Here is a 20,454-nt window from a genome sequence, read left to right as displayed (position 1 = left end):
TAGCATATGAGCCGACCTAGGTTGAGCTTTCAACAAAGAATACCAAGAGAACAAAGCAAATTTGATGATAAAAGTAGATTGGAAAGTTGTTTAAAATTGCATGCCCTATTGAATCGTGAGAGTTTAATTTGGACTAGACTGTCCCTTTAACTCAGCCCCTTGTTGATCTCAAAGCATACAGAGTTGCTGATTGGTGCATGATGCACCAATCAGCGCCTGGATATGTTCTGTGATGTGCAAAAGGTACCAAATTCTTACTTCTGCTACAAGTAAAGGCAATTTTTTTTTATATTAGACTTGCTTATCACAGTATGCTGGAGCTATAAAACCTTACATGGTACTACAGCATTTTTGTAAAGGAATAAAACTCTTGCATTCGCCCCCCCCCCACAAATTTAATCTTTTATCACGTCTGTAGTTGCATTTCACTTCAAATGGTGACTCATATAACTGCAGGTTTTTGTGGGGTTGTTAATCTGAGGGCAAACCAATCATTTTCATATCATTTTTTTTCTGAAATAGAAAGCAAATTTGTACAGCTGCCAATATATTCATCCAATATAATTACCTTTTTTGTAACAAAACAGTTCTAGATAAAAACCATAAATACAGATTTCAATGGAAAACAGAAGCTGTGTATCATGTAAGATGCCCAGGGGGAATTGTATATGTCTTTTTTTTCACCAATTGCTCTATTTACGTGGAAACTATTCTTTCTTCAGTGATAAGGCTTCAATTGGGCATAGATTTTATGTTATGGTTACTGAATTCTTTATTTCACTGGTAATGCACAAACCATTTAAGAGGAAAACCTTTTTCTTTTTTATATGTGGGGACAATGCCTGCCTACCTGTCAGTTTTGTGGGAGCTACAGTTTCTGTAGAACACTATAAATAAGTCCTCAGTAGTCAGCTGAGGTTGGACGATCATTCTTCATTCTGGCTTTTTTCAAGGTTCTGTAAAGACATTTTCTGCTCTTCGCACATCTTATTTCTAAATTAGATTTGTAGTTTGGTTCCTTTTTAAAGGGATATCAAAGGGACATTATACACTAGATTTTTCTTTGCATACACGTTTTGTTGATGATCCATTTAGATAGCCCATCTAGGAGTGTTTTTGTAACTTTGTATAGTTTTGCTTATTTTTTAATAACATTGTGCTGACTCCTAACCAAGCCCCAAAGTATCAGATGTAGACTCAGGTATACAGATTCCTGCTTGCTTCTGTTTGTGTAATGTGTCTTTTCATATGCAGGGGAGGAGTCTACTCTTCCTGATTTTTAAACCCCTTTTAATGGGTGTCCCAGCCTAACCTCATCAACAGTGCTAAACTATGAGAGAGTACATTTTTAAAAGGTTTTATACTGGATTTTTACATCAGTATCTGTGCATATTCTTCTTTATAGTAGTGTCTATTACATGTAGTTATATAAAAATTGGTGTATACCGTCTCTTTAAACAGTAAATGATGTGATGATTTAATTCAAAGCAAAGATCAGCCTATTTTAACAGTAATGAGCGCTGCCATGTTTGAAGTTACAGGGATAGGAAAGTGAAAATTAAACGGCCATGACTCAGATTTAGCATGTAACTTTTTAATACTCCTTTTGAATTTTTATCATACAATTTTATTTTGTTCTCTTGAGATCTTTTGTTGAAAAGAATATGTACATATCCTCTGCAGCAATGCACTACAGGGTGCTGTTTGGTAATTTGGTGGTTCCACATATATGCCTCTTACCATTGGCTCACCAGAAGCTAGTTCCCAGTAATGCTTCGCTACTCCTTCAACAAAGGATACCAAGAGTATAAAGTAAATTTGTAGAAGTAAAATGGAAAGTTGTTCAATTCTGAATGAGGTATATTATTTATGTAACACCCGTCAAGAGAAAAGCTTAAATAAAATGTCTGGAGTTAAGTATGGCCTTGAGGGAGGTGTAAACTGGCACCCACTGTGTTAACCCCTTCACTACCGGGACTTTCAGATAAGAACTTGCACAAAATACTGGAGAATTTAAAAAAAAAATTCTATCACTCTATTTAAACAGAAATAGAGCCTTGCCTTTTATATTTACCTATCAAAACTGTGTGTATATGTGTGTGTGTGTGTGTATATATATATATATATATATATATATATATATATATATATATATATATATATATATATATATATATATATTTTTTTTTTTTTTTTTTTTTTTTTTTTTTTTTTGGGAGCTAAATTCAATTGATTTGCCATTGTTAAAAAACCACAGTTCATCTCATTTTATTTCTACTTTAAAATTAGGATATAGATTCAATCCAATTCTTATAAAATTAAAATAAAATTACAGATGTTATTAAAATATAAAAAAATATATAAAAATATATTTAGACCAAAAAAGCCTGGATGTCTACTTCTCTATTCATTCCGTGAGGCTCCAAGGTCTGGAGGGAGTGGATCCAGAATGTCTCTCTCTGTCTCAGACGTAACATTCTGTCTCCTCTCCTCTCATCCAGAACAACTTGTTCTATTGCCTTGAATCTCAGACAGGATGGATCATTGTTGTGTTTTTTCCTATAATGATCCGTCACTCCATGAGATACATCCCCTTTTTCTATGTTTGCAACATGTTCCAAAACCCTTCTCTTTACTGTTCTTTTGGTCCTTCCTATATATTGCAACTTGCAACTGCATTCTAGGGCATACACGACGTACTTAGAATGACAATTCATAGATGTCCTGATAGACCTAGAAAAACCATTAACATGAGATGTTATTAGTTTGTTGTTTTGATCAATTAGTGGGCATGTGTTGCAATTTTTTCTGTTGCACTTGAAAAAGCCAGAGCTCGCTCTGTTCAGCCAATTATGTTTATTTGGATCCTGTCTCAATCTACTGGGAGCTAGAATGTCCTTTAGGTTTTTGTTTTTCTTAAACACAACCTTTGGGATTTGTTCTAAGGATTTGTTTAGAATGGGATCTTCTAAAAGAACATGCCAATGTTTTTTCAACACTTTCTTTATATCCCATGATTTATCATTATATTTTGTTAGAAATAGGTTATCCATCTTTTTGTTTTCCATATTTAAACTAGATTTTTGTTTTAAGAGAGTTGTTCTGTCTAATTGGCGTGCTCTTGAGTATCCATTTTCTACCAAATCCATGGGGTAACCTTTAGCTTTGAACTTGGTTTTCAATTCTTCAGATTCCCTGTCAAAAGAGGCAAGACTCGAACAGTTCCTCCTAACTCTCTGAAACTGGCCATATGGTATGTTTTTGATCCAATTCCTATGATGACCACTCCTAGCATGGAGGTAACTGTTCGAGTCTGTTTCCTTCCTATACAAGCTTGTGGTTATTTTATCCCCACTTCCTGTAAATACCACATCTAAAAATTCAATTTTTATACTATTTACATTCTTTGTAAATTTCAAATTGAATTCATTATGGTTGATATAATCAAAAAATCTGTTGATTTCACTTTCATCCCCTTTCCAGATGACTATAACGTCATCTATGAAACGTTTCCAAACAATAATGTTTTCCTTAAAAGGATTGTTACCCCATATGTATTTATCTTCCCAAGTTCCCATGTAGAGATTTGCATAGTTGGGGGCGAAGCGAGTACCCATCGCTGTGCCCCCAACTTGCAAATAAAAATCCTTACTGAACAGAAAATAATTTTTCTGCAAGATGAACTTAATAGCTTTTAGTAAAAATTCTCTTTGTTTAACTGGCAGGTGTTCATATTTGTCAAAATTATATTTGACACTCTCAACACCTGCATCATGTGGGATGCAGGTGTAGAGAGAAGCAACATCTAGTGTTAACCACCTATAGTCAGGTTGCCATTTTATAGTTTCCATGATAGATAGAATATGAGGGGTATCGCGCACATACGATTTTAGGGTAACGACCATCGGTTTTAAAAAATAATCAACAAACTGAGAAAGGTTGCTGGTCAGAGAGTTAATGCCCGAAATAATAGGGCGTCCAGGTGGCTTTTCCAAGTCCTTGTGGACTTTGGGCAAATGATAGAAAATTGCCACTCTACATTTATCCAACAGAAGAAATTCATATTCTTCCTTGGAGATGTTACCCAGCCTTAAGTTCTCAGTAAGTAGACTTTTTAATTCTTTAATAAAACCATTTGTAGGGTCTCCCTTTAATTTTTGATAAGTTGTAGTGTCATTCAGGATTCGATAGGCCTCTGTCAAATAATCCTCTTTATCCTGGATGACTATACTGCCACCCTTATCCGCTTCCCTTATTACTATTGTTGTGTCCTCCTTTAGTTGTTTTAGGGCTCTCATCTCAAAATGATTTAAATTGATATTTTGTTTGTACCCAGAACTGTCTTTTTTGCACAAGTCCATCAGTTCTTTCTCAACCAGTTTATAAAAAACTGGTATATGGTTACCTTGCGAGTATAGAGGATAAAAAATGGACTTAGGTTTAAATGAGGGTCCATTTTTATACTCTAAATTGGTTTTTTCAAGGTCCAATAATAATTCCAATGTATACTGGTCAAGACCATCTGCCAATTTTTCCATACCCCAATTTTCACATTCTAGAGAAATTAAATTTGTGAGGCTGGCAAAGTCTGTCTCATTCAAGTTAGCTCCTTCTTTTTTGCTTTTAAGTTTTGTAAAATGTCTATTCAAAGTAAGTTTCCTAATGAATCTATTTAAATCAATAAAGAGATCAAAATCATTAGGGGAACTATTCGGTGCAAAGTTGAGCCCTTTAGTTAGTAGACTATATTCAGATGGATTGAGGGGGCGTTTGGATAAGTTAAAGATTTTTGTGTAGTTCTTACTTAATTCTACTTTCTCCTTTTTATTTCGTACATGTCTTCCTCCTCTGTGTCCTCTTCGGAATCTATTCTTCTTTTTAATTGGGCTGTTTTTGTGAGATATTGTGCAATGGAAGGTGTTTTCCCCCACGACTTTGGTGGTTTTGGTTTCATACCTTTCTCTAAAAAAGGTGTTGGTGCACTGGCGCTATCTGCTTTGTTTCTTTCATGTTCTCTAAAATTTTGATTATCCCCTATTGCTTCTCTATTTCTCAAATTGGGATCATTTATATGTGTCATAAAGTAATGTGATCTCAATTCTTGATCCTCTCTAGGTGCATTAAATCTCCTGTTTTGGTATTCCATCTCCTGAAAATCTAATGGATATTCATTTTGAATATTCGACCTAGGTGGTTGATGTTGTGTATTTTGTTTTTGTTTGATTTTATTTTTATTAAAATTATTAGTACCGGACTTGGGCTGGCCATTAATGTATGTTCTAGTGTTTGAATTTGACTGATAGTCTCTATACATAGATGCTCCCATATGGGGATTTTGATTTTTCCATTGCGGTCTTAGGTGGTATGTATTTGGCTGTTTGTTTTTTGTACCTATATTTGTTACTGCTGGACTATTTAATGATGTAGTGTCCATTATAGCCCCACCTAATTCTTGCTCTTTTTCTATTCTGTTTTTTTCTATAGCTTCTTCTATGTCTCTTTTTAATTTTCTATTTTTTCTGCTTTTAATTTCCATTTCGTAAGTATGTACCCTTTGTTTAGTTTCCTCATTCAATTGCTCATAGAGGACATCCCCTTTATGTCTTTCTAATTCTTCTCTGATTTTATTCATTTCCTCTGTTATTTTGGAAAATTTGTAGTCCCTGTATTTTATCAATATATTAATAAAAGTTTTTGAGCAATCATTGAGAGCTTGCTCCCACTCTGTGTGATATTCCACATCAGCTAGGTCAAATATTGGTGTTTTTTGTAGTCTCAACCCCTTAGGGATAATTCCCTTCTTGATATATCTCTTAAGTATTTTCCTGTCATAGTATTGATTAATTTGACCCTTACTAAGTTTTTCTAAATTGATAAATAAATCAATTGGGTCTATGAAGTTAGAATCATCCTCTTCATCTTCAATTGAAGAAGTGCTCTCTAATCTTCTGTTAGAAAAATAATTTCCATAGTGAAATGTGGACATTTTAGAGTACAAAGTGCAGCTGCCACACAAGAACCAAACAGATGAATACAAATAATAAGATCACAGTAGAGAATTCAAATAAATGAATCTCACTACTGGGAGTCTAGGCTGCGCACACTTGTAATAAATTTAAAGTAGATGGTGATGATTTATCTAATGATAACAATTTACAGAGATAATAACAGTTGGTATAATATACACATTAGTAATAACAAGTATACTTATCACACTCTGCAAACTTTCCTGAAGAGAGGTGAAAGAGAAAGAAAACAACAATGTCCTTCTGAAATAAGATTTCAAGTTGCTGGGTGAATCCGTGCTGCTCGTTGAGGTACCACTCAAGGTTCAGTTTGAGTGAAGAAAATACAGCTGCAAATATCTAGAAGAACAAGCGCACAGATACACTATTCATAGTGCAAATCAATTTAATATTAAAAAGGCAAATAGCAAATAAACAACATTCAGGAGTAAATCCTACTCACAAAGGGAACCCCAATCATATGAGGTAAGTAATGTCTGTCGGATCCTTAAAGTGTCCCCACTTATTCCAGGCAACAGTCACAGTTATGTCTCCACTTAGGTATAGGTTAGTAAGTCCCAAAAAGTAGGAGAATCTCCTTATGTACAACAATTCCTCAGGTTTAACAGAGGTAGCGGTCAATGTTAAAAAGGAAATCCTGTCTGTCTTACCGCTCCTGTTGTTTGTTAAACAAACCGAGGCTGTGCGATGAGTTTTTCTTGCAAACCAGCGTGGATCCGTAGCTCTGTAGATCAACGTAGTAATGTCTAATTCAGAGCTCTCCTTTCCTCCTGTTTGCCTGAGATTCACAAAGGACGTAAGGTGGGCGTGGCCTTACGCGTTTCACGGTAACTTCCGCTTCATCAGAGGCTTGTAGTGCGCCCACCCTACCTGCTGTTCTAATATGACAGCGTCAAGGTACACGCCCCACTTACGTCCGTCTCAATATGACAACCTGTTAGTGCCACATGTTTAAATGCAAAAGTATAATATATTGGTTTGCAATAAACATTGTTGTCTGCGAGCAATTTATCTTCTAATGGCACCCAATTTAACACATCATAGTGACTATGCTATAAAGTGCGCCCTCAGTGCGCTTTATTAGTGAACAATTTTCAAATCTAGAAATCCTTATTGATGTTATCACACTAGTACATACTAATCAACAATTCGGAGTTTAAATTGAACATATAGTTAAATTCTAAATATAAATATAAAACCCTCCAAATAATCTAAAGCCACATTTGAAAGACACCAAAAATTATTTCTTTATTAGAGTATGGAGACTTTTTATATATAATTTTTTTATTTTATTTGAGAAAACTATTTTATGTTATTGTTGTAACTGATTTTGACCAAAAATCTCTAAGTGGTAGACTCAATGTGGATACCATGGGAATCATGTGATCAAATTCTATGTGCAACATGATTATTCTTACCCATTTGAATATCTGTCCTGAACATGAATTATATTTTTTATAAATTTAATCAGTTTCTAAATGAATTCATACTGACACTCTCTTTGATACTGAATCTAAAACCCATTGTGTATAGAATCCATAATTTAATATTGTGCTTAAAAGCCAAAAAAAAAACATTTTTTTTTTTTTTTTTTTTTTTTTTTTTTTTTTTTGAGACATAACTGTGACTGTTGCCTGGAATAAGTGGGGACACTTTAAGGATCCGACAGACATTACTTACCTCATATGATTGGGGTTCCCTTTGTGAGTAGGATTTACTCCTGAATGTTGTTTATTTGCTATTTGCCTTTTTAATATTAAATTGATTTGCACTATGAATAGTGTATCTGTGCGCTTGTTCTTCTAGATATTTGCAGCTGTATTTTCTTCACTCAAACTGAACCTTGAGTGGTACCTCAACGAGCAGCACGGATTCACCCAGCAACTTGAAATCTTATTTCAGAAGGACATTGTTGTTTTCTTTCTCTTTCACCTCTCTTCAGGAAAGTTTGCAGAGTGTGATAAGTATACTTGTTATTACTAATGTGTATATTATACCAACTGTTATTATCTCTGTAAATTGTTATCATTAGATAAATCATCACCATCTACTTTAAATTTATTACAAGTGTGCGCAGCCTAGACTCCCAGTAGTGAGATTCATTTATTTGAATTCTCTACTGTGATCTTATTATTTGTATTCATCTGTTTGGTTCTTGTGTGGCAGCTGCACTTTGTACTCTAAAATGTCCACATTTCACTATGGAAATTATTTTTCTAACAGAAGATTAGAGAGCACTTCTTCAATTGAAGATGAAGAGGATGATTCTAACTTCATAGACCCAATTGATTTATTTATCAATTTAGAAAAACTTAGTAAGGGTCAAATTAATCAATACTATGACAGGAAAATACTTAAGAGATATATCAAGAAGGGAATTATCCCTAAGGGGTTGAGACTACAAAAAACACCAATATTTGACCTAGCTGATGTGGAATATCACACAGAGTGGGAGCAAGCTCTCAATGATTGCTCAAAAACTTTTATTAATATATTGATAAAATACAGGGACTACAAATTTTCCAAAATAACAGAGGAAATGAATAAAATCAGAGAAGAATTAGAAAGACATAAAGGGGATGTCCTCTATGAGCAATTGAATGAGGAAACTAAACAAAGGGTACATACTTACGAAATGGAAATTAAAAGCAGAAAAAATAGAAAATTAAAAAGAGACATAGAAGAAGCTATAGAAAAAAACAGAATAGAAAAAGAGCAAGAATTAGGTGGGGCTATAATGGACACTACATCATTAAATAGTCCAGCAGTAACAAATATAGGTACAAAAAACAAACAGCCAAATACATACCACCTAAGACCGCAATGGAAAAATCAAAATCCCCATATGGGAGCATCTATGTATAGAGACTATCAGTCAAATTCAAACACTAGAACATACATTAATGGCCAGCCCAAGTCCGGTACTAATAATTTTAATAAAAATAAAATCAAACAAAAACAAAATACACAACATCAACCACCTAGGTCGAATATTCAAAATGAATATCCATTAGATTTTCAGGAGATGGAATACCAAAACAGGAGATTTAATGCACCTAGAGAGGATCAAGAATTGAGATCACATTACTTTATGACACATATAAATGATCCCAATTTGAGAAATAGAGAAGCAATAGGGGATAATCAAAATTTTAGAGAACATGAAAGAAACAAAGCAGATAGCGCCAGTGCACCAACACCTTTTTTAGAGAAAGGTATGAAACCAAAACCACCAAAGTCGTGGGGGAAAACACCTTCCATTGCACAATATCTCACAAAAACAGCCCAATTAAAAAGAAGAATAGATTCCGAAGAGGACACAGAGGAGGAAGACATGTACGAAATAAAAAGGAGAAAGTAGAATTAAGTAAGAACTACACAAAAATCTTTAACTTATCCAAACGCCCCCTCAATCCATCTGAATATAGTCTACTAACTAAAGGGCTCAACTTTGCACCGAATAGTTCCCCTAATGATTTTGATCTCTTTATTGATTTAAATAGATTCATTAGGAAACTTACTTTGAATAGACATTTTACAAAACTTAAAAGCAAAAAAGAAGGAGCTAACTTGAATGAGACAGACTTTGCCAGCCTCACAAATTTAATTTCTCTAGAATGTGAAAATTGGGGTATGGAAAAATTGGCAGATGGTCTTGACCAGTATACATTGGAATTATTATTGGACCTTGAAAAAACCAATTTAGAGTATAAAAATGGACCCTCATTTAAACCTAAGTCCATTTTTTATCCTCTATACTCGCAAGGTAACCATATACCAGTTTTTTATAAACTGGTTGAGAAAGAACTGATGGACTTGTGCAAAAAAGACAGTTCTGGGTACAAACAAAATATCAATTTAAATCATTTTGAGATGAGAGCCCTAAAACAACTAAAGGAGGACACAACAATAGTAATAAGGGAAGCGGATAAGGGTGGCAGTATAGTCATCCAGGATAAAGAGGATTATTTGACAGAGGCCTATCGAATCCTGAATGACACTACAACTTATCAAAAATTAAAGGGAGACCCTACAAATGGTTTTATTAAAGAATTAAAAAGTCTACTTACTGAGAACTTAAGGCTGGGTAACATCTCCAAGGAAGAATATGAATTTCTTCTGTTGGATAAATGTAGAGTGGCAATTTTCTATCATTTGCCCAAAGTCCACAAGGACTTGGAAAAGCCACCTGGACGCCCTATTATTTCGGGCATTAACTCTCTGACCAGCAACCTTTCTCAGTTTGTTGATTATTTTTTAAAACCGATGGTCGTTACCCTAAAATCGTATGTGCGCGATACCCCTCATATTCTATCTATCATGGAAACTATAAAATGGCAACCTGACTATAGGTGGTTAACACTAGATGTTGCTTCTCTCTACACCTGCATCCCACATGATGCAGGTGTTGAGAGTGTCAAATATAATTTTGACAAATATGAACACCTGCCAGTTAAACAAAGAGAATTTTTACTAAAAGCTATTAAGTTCATCTTGCAGAAAAATTATTTTCTGTTCAGTAAGGATTTTTATTTGCAAGTTGGGGGCACAGCGATGGGTACTCGCTTCGCCCCCAACTATGCAAATCTCTACATGGGAACTTGGGAAGATAAATACATATGGGGTAACAATCCTTTTAAGGAAAACATTATTGTTTGGAAACGTTTCATAGATGACGTTATAGTCATCTGGAAAGGGGATGAAAGTGAAATCAACAGATTTTTTGATTATATCAACCATAATGAATTCAATTTGAAATTTACAAAGAATGTAAATAGTATAAAAATTGAATTTTTAGATGTGGTATTTACAGGAAGTGGGGATAAAATAACCACAAGCTTGTATAGGAAGGAAACAGACTCGAACAGTTACCTCCATGCTAGGAGTGGTCATCATAGGAATTGGATCAAAAACATACCATATGGCCAGTTTCAGAGAGTTAGGAGGAACTGTTCGAGTCTTGCCTCTTTTGACAGGGAATCTGAAGAATTGAAAACCAAGTTCAAAGCTAAAGGTTACCCCATGGATTTGGTAGAAAATGGATACTCAAGAGCACGCCAATTAGACAGAACAACTCTCTTAAAACAAAAATCTAGTTTAAATATGGAAAACAAAAAGATGGATAACCTATTTCTAACAAAATATAATGATAAATCATGGGATATAAAGAAAGTGTTGAAAAAACATTGGCATGTTCTTTTAGAAGATCCCATTCTAAACAAATCCTTAGAACAAATCCCAAAGGTTGTGTTTAAGAAAAACAAAAACCTAAAGGACATTCTAGCTCCCAGTAGATTGAGACAGGATCCAAATAAACATAATTGGCTGAACAGAGCGAGCTCTGGCTTTTTCAAGTGCAACAGAAAAAATTGCAACACATGCCCACTAATTGATCAAAACAACAAACTAATAACATCTCATGTTAATGGTTTTTCTAGGTCTATCAGGACATCTATGAATTGTCATTCTAAGTACGTCGTGTATGCCCTAGAATGCAGTTGCAAGTTGCAATATATAGGAAGGACCAAAAGAACAGTAAAGAGAAGGGTTTTGGAACATGTTGCAAACATAGAAAAAGGGGATGTATCTCATGGAGTGACGGATCATTATAGGAAAAAACACAACAATGATCCATCCTGTCTGAGATTCAAGGCAATAGAACAAGTTGTTCTGGATGAGAGGAGAGGAGACAGAATGTTACGTCTGAGACAGAGAGAGACATTCTGGATCCACTCCCTCCAGACCTTGGAGCCTCACGGAATGAATAGAGAAGTAGACATCCAGGCTTTTTTGGTCTAAATATATTTTTATATATTTTTTTATATTTTAATAACATCTGTAATTTTATTTTAATTTTATAAGAATTGGATTGAATCTATATCCTAATTTTAAAGTAGAAATAAAATGAGATGAACTGTGGTTTTTTAACAATGGCAAATCAATTGAATTTAGCTCCCAAAAAAAAAAAAAAAAAAAAAAAAAAAAAAAAAAAAAAAAAAATGTTTTTTTTTTTGGCTTTTAAGCACAATATTAAATTATGGATTCTATACACAATGGGTTTTAGATTCAGTATCAAAGAGAGTGTCAGTATGAATTCATTTAGAAACTGATTAAATTTATAAAAAATATAATTCATGTTCAGGACAGATATTCAAATGGGTAAGAATAATCATGTTGCACATAGAATTTGATCACATGATTCCCATGGTATCCACATTGAGTCTACCACTTAGAGATTTTTGGTCAAAATCAGTTACAACAATAACATAAAATAGTTTTCTCAAATAAAATAAAAAAATTATATATAAAAAGTCTCCATACTCTAATAAAGAAATAATTTTTGGTGTCTTTCAAATGTGGCTTTAGATTATTTGGAGGGTTTTATATTTATATTTAGAATTTAACTATATGTTCAATTTAAACTCCGAATTGTTGATTAGTATGTACTAGTGTGATAACATCAATAAGGATTTCTAGATTTGAAAATTGTTCACTAATAAAGCGCACTGAGGGCGCACTTTATAGCATAGTCACTATGATGTGTTAAATTGGGTGCCATTAGAAGATAAATTGCTCGCAGACAACAATGTTTATTGCAAACCAATATATTATACTTTTGCATTTAAACATGTGGCACTAACAGGTTGTCATATTGAGACGGACGTAAGTGGGGCGTGTACCTTGACGCTGTCATATTAGAACAGCAGGTAGGGTGGGCGCACTACAAGCCTCTGATGAAGCGGAAGTTACCGTGAAACGCGTAAGGCCACGCCCACCTTACGTCCTTTGTGAATCTCAGGCAAACAGGAGGAAAGGAGAGCTCTGAATTAGACATTACTACGTTGATCTACAGAGCTACGGATCCACGCTGGTTTGCAAGAAAAACTCATCGCACAGCCTCGGTTTGTTTAACAAACAACAGGAGCGGTAAGACAGACAGGATTTCCTTTTTAACATTGACCGCTACCTCTGTTAAACCTGAGGAATTGTTGTACATAAGGAGATTCTCCTACTTTTTGGGACTTACTAACCTATACCTAAGTGGAGACATAACTGTGACTGTTGCCTGGAATAAGTGGGGACACTTTAAGGATCCGACAGACATTACTTACCTCATATGATTGGGGTTCCCTTTGTGAGTAGGATTTACTCCTGAATGTTGTTTATTTGCTATTTGCCTTTTTAATATTAAATTGATTTGCACTATGAATAGTGTATATATGTATATATATATGTATATATATATATATATATATATATATATATATATATACATTTTTTTTAATTAGACAACCCTAGGCCCATTTTGGTACATTTCATGCCACCATTTTATCGCCAAATGCAATTATATTACATAAATTGCTACCTTTTTCACAAACGTTGGGGTTCTTACTGAAATTATTTACATGCCGCTTGTATAATCATGGCACAAATGATTGTAAAGCTTCTCTGGGATCCCCTTTGTTCAGAAATAGCAGACTTATATGGCTTTGTCTTTGATTTTTGGTAATTAGAATGCTGCTATTTTCAGCTGTGCACCTCACTACTTTTATTTCCAGCAGTGAATGGGGTTAATCAGGTAGCTTGTAAGGTAAAATTTTGTTTTAGTGTAGAGATTACCCTCCCACCTGACGTTATTCCCTGATCCCTCCCAAACAGCTTGCTTCCCTTCCTCACCCTCTACTGGTCGCCTCGATCTTAGGTACTGGCAGACAGTCTGCCAATATGAGGATTAAAATGACTGTAAACTATAACAAATTAAAGCCCAGTATCAAATAATACTCTTAAAAACGGGCAATTTAATTCATTAAAGCTTACAATGATGCTTATTTTTTAAAATAGTTACTTTGCATTATAGTAAACATAACGTAGATCCTCCGCCTGTAGCTCCTGCTTTCTTTAGCAGATCGATAACGAATCCGGCTTTGGCGTCCAGCTCGTGGGGCAGCGCAATAATTGGAGAAAGACGAAGTTGTGACTAGGTTCCTTGTACCTGAGTCCAGGTCTTTACTCTGAGTTACTGTTAGGGACAATCCTATTTCTCAATCTTTAACTAAATATTTCCTAGCTTGACTTCTTGTGAGCTAAAGCCAACAAAAATTGGTGGAAGATATTTAAGGGAAGGGAAGATGTAAAGACGACTATGAAATTTATAGAAACACAAAGTTGCACTTAGCTATGCAATCATAATTAAAGCTTCTATATCAATGATGTATATGTAGATGTAAATCTTATTTTCTGTATTAAATGTCTGTATAATGCCCACATTCTTTATATATGCAAACTTTCATCAGGGTCTCTTATTAGATTATCTGTTTTTAAAAACATATAATATTCATTTAATCAAATGCTGTTACATTTTGCTATTAGCTAACAAATGAATAGATTGCCAGTCTTCTAATACTTTCTTAGCTGTGACCTGATTTACAGTTGTTTTATTGTTTGTTTTCATTTTCTTTAATGGATTTCCTCTGAAGTAACAAGTTCTCTTGTTCTGAAATGTGTTGTACAATAGAGGGGTATAATTGGACCACCAACAACTGTCATGCTGGTGGCCTGTCTGATTACTTTACAGCCTTCTATTTGATATTCATTCCCTTCTGTGGGAGAACCATTGTGAGCAGGTCTAGTAAAGTTATATAGACTGTTCCCAAATAGGCAGGTGGTCTTCGGGCACAATGGAGGGAACCCTGCTCCTCTCACAAAGAACAACAAAGGGAAACGCTAATGGGCCATTATATATGGGTAGCATTGATCTGTTGATTCTTTGCTCAGAACCAAGACTGTGGTACAGTTTTTATTATCTATGCTTACTAGTAGTGTTAAATGTAATACTAAACTGTTACTACTCACTTGACTAATCTACTTATGACATCTGTTCACTACAGATTTTAGCCTAGGAAGAAAATAAAGTGCCGATTTCCCATTCAAAATGGCTACCACAGATCTAGGAAATAGTAGGAAATTTTGGTTTAAAGGGCTAACAAATAGATAACTTATTCCATTCTGTACTTATGGAGACATTTGATATGCAAGAATGTTTAATTATTGCCTCCCGAGTAAGAAAAAAGCAATACAAATGTATTTTAAATAACACAAACTAGATATTGGTAGTGAACAGGTTTGCCATCCTCCATTGTTTTGGGGAATTTTACCTGTGGCAGTTGCCGTCTCTAGTGAGGTAGTTGTACTTATAAGTCATAAGCCATTTTGTCTAGTAACCCTAACGATTGTATCACAGTCTTTTAATATTGACAATTAAACATATTTTAAAATGTAGAATAAAAAATTCTGAGATTTTGTTATGCAATATTAGAATTAGAATCTTAGAATCAATTGAACAGTTTAAGATATTTCTTTTTATTTATTAATACGTTGGAGTGTCATTATTTGTCATTTTCTTTCCTATCTGTAAACATTAAGTGGGCATCCTTTTATTCATACATAATACATTTCCACACTTAACCATTGCACAGGGAACACTCTTAAAAATATATATTTTAAAAAAAATGTATTTTGTGGTTTCTTGGCATACCTAATAAGTAGTCAACAGGTGAGAATTCTTACTTCTAACTGGGAAAGAACAAAGTTGGCCACTCCCTTTGTTAGTCTTCTAATTTTCAGTTCTGTCCATCACAGGATGAGTAGGACTAAAACCTGCTTCTCTCAACTTCTAGTTTATTTGTCAAGGGGGCTTGATCTGCCTCTTCCAGCATGTTAATCCGGTGAGTTTTCTACCTGATGTTGGACTCCTCTGTGGAATGAGCTTCTGTGGTTGCAAATGGGAGCAACAGAGCTTCTTTGTTGCACTGAAGTGCTGTTATGTTTTTTCCTGGTTCATTGAGTGTGTATACAGGTTTATGAAGAAGATGCTTAAGGTGTACATTTGGTCACAAGTTGAAAAATGCACTATCCCTAAGTGATGCTTAAAAAACCCCAACAAATTATGTGCAGCTTCAGAACAAACGGACTCCGTAAATAACTGGAAAGTACAATTAAACTTAATACTAAGTGCAAAGCCAGTAGCTGCTTATCTATTTAACAAAATGGTTAATAAATCTTTCAAATTAAAGTGAGACTATGTGGGGTGAGTAAAAATGGTTGTTGGTTGACGCAATACCATGGTGTTACTGACACTGCATGAGTAAAGCCACATTGCGCTAATTCAACCGACAAGTATGTGTGGTATAGAAAATGAGTGTGTATATGTATGTAAGTGACTGTGTACTGTGTTGTATTTGTTCTTTGTTTTAATCATTTGTAACCTAAATAGAAAGTAATTATTAACAAAAACATGACCACCCCGACGAAGAAAGCCATGAGAAATGCAACTAGAGCATACATTTATAAGCAACTTTTCGTTTTATTTCTATGATCAATTTTGCTTCATTATCTTGGTATCCTTTGTTGAAGGTGCAGCAATGCACTACTTGGAGGGAGCTAGTTAAACACATTGTTAAGCCAATGACAAGAGGCTTATATGTGCAGCCACCAATCATCCGTTAGCTCCCTTCCTGCTTCTGAGCGTCAGCCTCCCTGTCGGTATGTTTTTCAACAAAGGATACCAAGTAAATTTAGATAAAATAAGTAAATTTCAAAGTTGTTTAAAAGTCTCAATCATGAATTAAAAAAATGTTTCATGTCTCTAAGTATAAACACTTTCAGTATAGTAAGTATACTAGTTAGTGTTACTGTACTTTTTAAATAAACTTTTTAGTTTTACCAAAAATGCAGTGCACACAAATTTAGAGGAGTTTATATAAATCAAGTTTAAAGGGAAAGGAAAGTCAAAATTAAACTTGCAAGAATCAGATAGATCATGTCATTTTAAGACTCTTTTAAAATCACTTTTATTTTCAAATGTGCTTTGTTTTCTTGGTAGCCATTGTTGTTAATGAATACGCATATATCCTACATTAGTGGGAGGTAGCTGGTGATTGGTGTCTGCCTACATTTGTCTCTTGTGATTGTCTAACTAAATGTGTTCAGCAAGCTGCCAGTAGTACAATGCTGTTCCTTGACCCCTTAACGACCAGCATGTTGGCTGTTTTTTAGTCGGCTATTGCTATCACATATATGGCGCCACATATAAATCCCACACGTTTATTTCACCTGTCGCCCGCTATTTTTACTCCCATAAACTAATATAGAACCGGCGTCGCAAGTCGGTATTACATATTCAGCGCAAGGACTTGCGAAAATGGAGAAATTTTACTCCATTTTCACCTCGCCACACATAGGCAGGCACATAAAACCTTGCGCTGAATATAAAACTACCGTAACTGCCTAGAAGTATTAACAAATACCTAATGCATGCGCAATATCTACCTGTCAACCACCATCCCCCCACCGCAATAACTAAATAAAATGTATTAACCCCTAATCCGCCAACCCCCACTTTGCAAAGTACATAAGTGATTAACCAATAATCCCCCATTCACCCACATCGCAATCTACCTTATAAAGTGATTAACCCCTAATCCACCATTCATCCACATTGCAAATAAGCTAATTAAAGTATTAACCCCTAAACCGCCAAGTACCTAATTACACTATTAACCCCTAAACCGCCAACCTCCCACAACGCAAAGTATCAATCTAATCATTGAGCCCTCTAACCTAACACCCCATAACTTAATCCCAAATTAACTACTGTTACCTAAAAAAAAGTATTTAAATAAAAATATCCTAACTTCCTATTAAAATAAAAAACCTAGCATTACAGTAAAAATAAACCTAAGATTACATAAAAAAAGAAAATCTAATATTACCAAAAATAAAAAAATCTAAGATTACAAAAAATAATAAACCAAATTATCAAAAATAAACCTAATCTAATACCCCTATAAAAACAAAAAAGCCACCCCAAAATAAAAACACCCCCTAATCTAAAACTAAACCACCAATAGCCCTTAAAAGGGCCTTTTATAGGGCATTGCCCTAAAGCGATCAGCTCTTTTACCTAAATAAAGTACAAATTACCCCCTAACAGAATTTCCCCCCAAAATAAAAAAACTAACTCTTTAAAAAAAAAAAAACTAAGCTACCCATTGCCCCTAAAGGGGCATTTGTAAGGGCATTCGGCTCTTTTGCTGCCCATTAAAATAAAAAAGCCCTAATCTAAAAAACAAAAAAACCTCTAACCCCGAAATAGGTACTCACCATTCCTGAAGTCAGGCAGTGAAGGTCTTCCAGACGGCTCCATCTTCATCCAGCGCGGGGACATCTTCTTTTTTCATCCGGAGCGAAGGCGGCGCGGAGCAGGAACGGCAGCCGTGGAGACATCCAGCGTGGAGGATCCTCTTCATGTGATAATCACCGTACACTGAAGATTGAAAGCAAGGTTCCCCGTTTTATATTGGGTATCTTGCATTCCTATATGCTAAAATTTTGAAATCAGCCAATAGGGTGACAGCTGCTTTATTCCTATTGGCTGTTCAAATAAATAAAACAAACACTCAAAAAACAAAGCATGGACGGAGGGGGAGGAGTCCTTACGTGTTTCGTGCCGTGCGGCACTTAATCATAGATATCCTATGCCCTGACTCTGCCTTAAATGGTGAACGTATCCAATCACCAATAGGCATCATGGAAAGGACACCATACTAGCAGGCGAGCAATTAAAAAATATATATATATTTGTATTGATAAGTAACAAGTGATTTAGCCTAAAAAAATAAACATTGTACACACTGTGATATGTTAAGAGATGAGTATATAAATACAATTGTTCCTCACATATTAGGGATCTTGATTTGAGTTTTATGACTAAAGAAAGAGACAACCATTGATAGTAAGGGTCTTGATACAGCTTGGACGTTAGTCAAGTACTTATATCAAATATTTGAAACATGTATTATTGAGATCTAAACTTTTTCACATTATTATAATAGTTTCACAAGTATACCTAACAATCCTTTCGTGTAAATCTTATTAAATATGTGTTAATCGGAAACTGGACCAATTCATTAATCTCATGAATATTTTGCATAAATAAGCCTATTTACATTACCTATATAGGCTCACTCTAATGAAAAAAGAAATAAGAAATAAATAAATCATCCTACTCCACATAATACTTTAATTAGCGTTGTGGGTGAATGGCGGATTAGGGGTTAATTACTTTATTAGGTAGATTGCGATGTGGGGGGTTGGCGTTTTAGTGGTTAATACTATTGTTAGTAGTTGCAATGTGGGGGGATGGGAGTTTAGAAGTTAAAGGACCAGTCAACACAGTAGATTTGCATAATCAACAAGTGCAAGATAACAAGACAATGCAATAGCACTTAGTCTGAACTTCAAATGAGTAGTAGATTTTTTTATAACAATTTTAAAACTTATGTCTTTTTCCACTCCCCCTGTACCATGTGACAGCCATCAGTCAATCACAAATGCATACACGTACCATGTGACAGCCATCAGCCATTCACAAATGCCATACACACTTATTCTTGCACATGCTCAGTAGGAGTTAATGACTCAAAAAGTTTAAATATAAAAAGACTGTGCACATTTTGTTAATGGAAGTAAATTGGAAAGTTGTTTAAAATGTCATGCTCTATCTGAATCATGAAAGTTTAATTTTGATTGAGTGTCCCTTTAATACACTTTATTATTAGTTGCGATATGGGGGGATAGAGGATATAGGCGTTTTGACATGTTGGGTTTCATTTTTAGGAGGCGGGTTAGACCTTTACGGGCAATTTCATTTTTTTTGTTTTTTTTCTTACACACCGGCAGATCATAAACTGCCGTAAGTCACTGTTGACTCCAGAAATTTATATTTCTGAACATTTCTTAACATCGCCAGTTTATCCGACTTACGGCAGTTTATCATCTGACGGTGCCATATATGTGATTCACCCGATGTGCAAGGTGAACTTACGGGCGGTGTGGGTTTCAGCAGTTGCACTGAAACCTACGCCGTATATATGAAATCTCGCCCCTGATGTTTACAAAAAGTTAATTGTATGATAATGAGCATTAGACAAGTTTCTTTATTTTCTACAAACAATAGCCTCTATAGTAACAATCTATAGAAAGAAATTATACATATGAAATTTAACCAGATTTGTCCACTTAAGGGTTTAAGGCTTAAAATTGTCTTTTTTAATAAAGCGTAATGGTAAGAGGCTAATGTACAACATTTAAAAAAAAAAGTGTGACAATTTTTTTCTTTATATGTTTCAGTGAGAATACAAAGATTTAACAGTACTATGCCCAGCCCAGATATAATTGAAGAAGAGAAGATTCATGCCTACGAAAGGCATGTCAATCCAGAAATTGGATTCAGGTATTCAATCTAATTTAATTATTTATATATTTTGTAATAATAATTCTTTATATGTGAGGCACAAGGTTTGAGGTCTTCAAAAACTACTTAAGGCCTTTATGACTTTAAAACTATCGACTTTTTTAACGGGACTTT

At 34.6% G+C, this 20,454-nt stretch overlaps 1 protein-coding gene across 1 annotated transcript in view; it reads left to right on the top strand.

The window, feature by feature from the left end:
* Window positions 1–20,454, top strand: part of TMEM192 (transmembrane protein 192) — a 199,214-nt gene that overhangs the window by 139,579 nt on the left and 39,181 nt on the right. Inside the window, exon 5 of the mRNA XM_053703799.1 lies at window positions 20,217–20,319. Within this exon, the coding sequence (XP_053559774.1) occupies window positions 20,217–20,319 (103 nt within the window). The remainder of the gene's footprint in view (window positions 1–20,216; window positions 20,320–20,454) is intronic.

The sequence above is a fragment of the Bombina bombina genome, chromosome 2 (genome assembly GCF_027579735.1).
Source record: "Bombina bombina isolate aBomBom1 chromosome 2, aBomBom1.pri, whole genome shotgun sequence".
In the NCBI taxonomy this organism is placed as follows: Eukaryota; Metazoa; Chordata; class Amphibia; order Anura; family Bombinatoridae; genus Bombina; species Bombina bombina.
The sequence above is the reverse complement of the archived record's forward strand: the minus strand, read 5'-3'. Positions and strand labels throughout refer to the sequence as shown.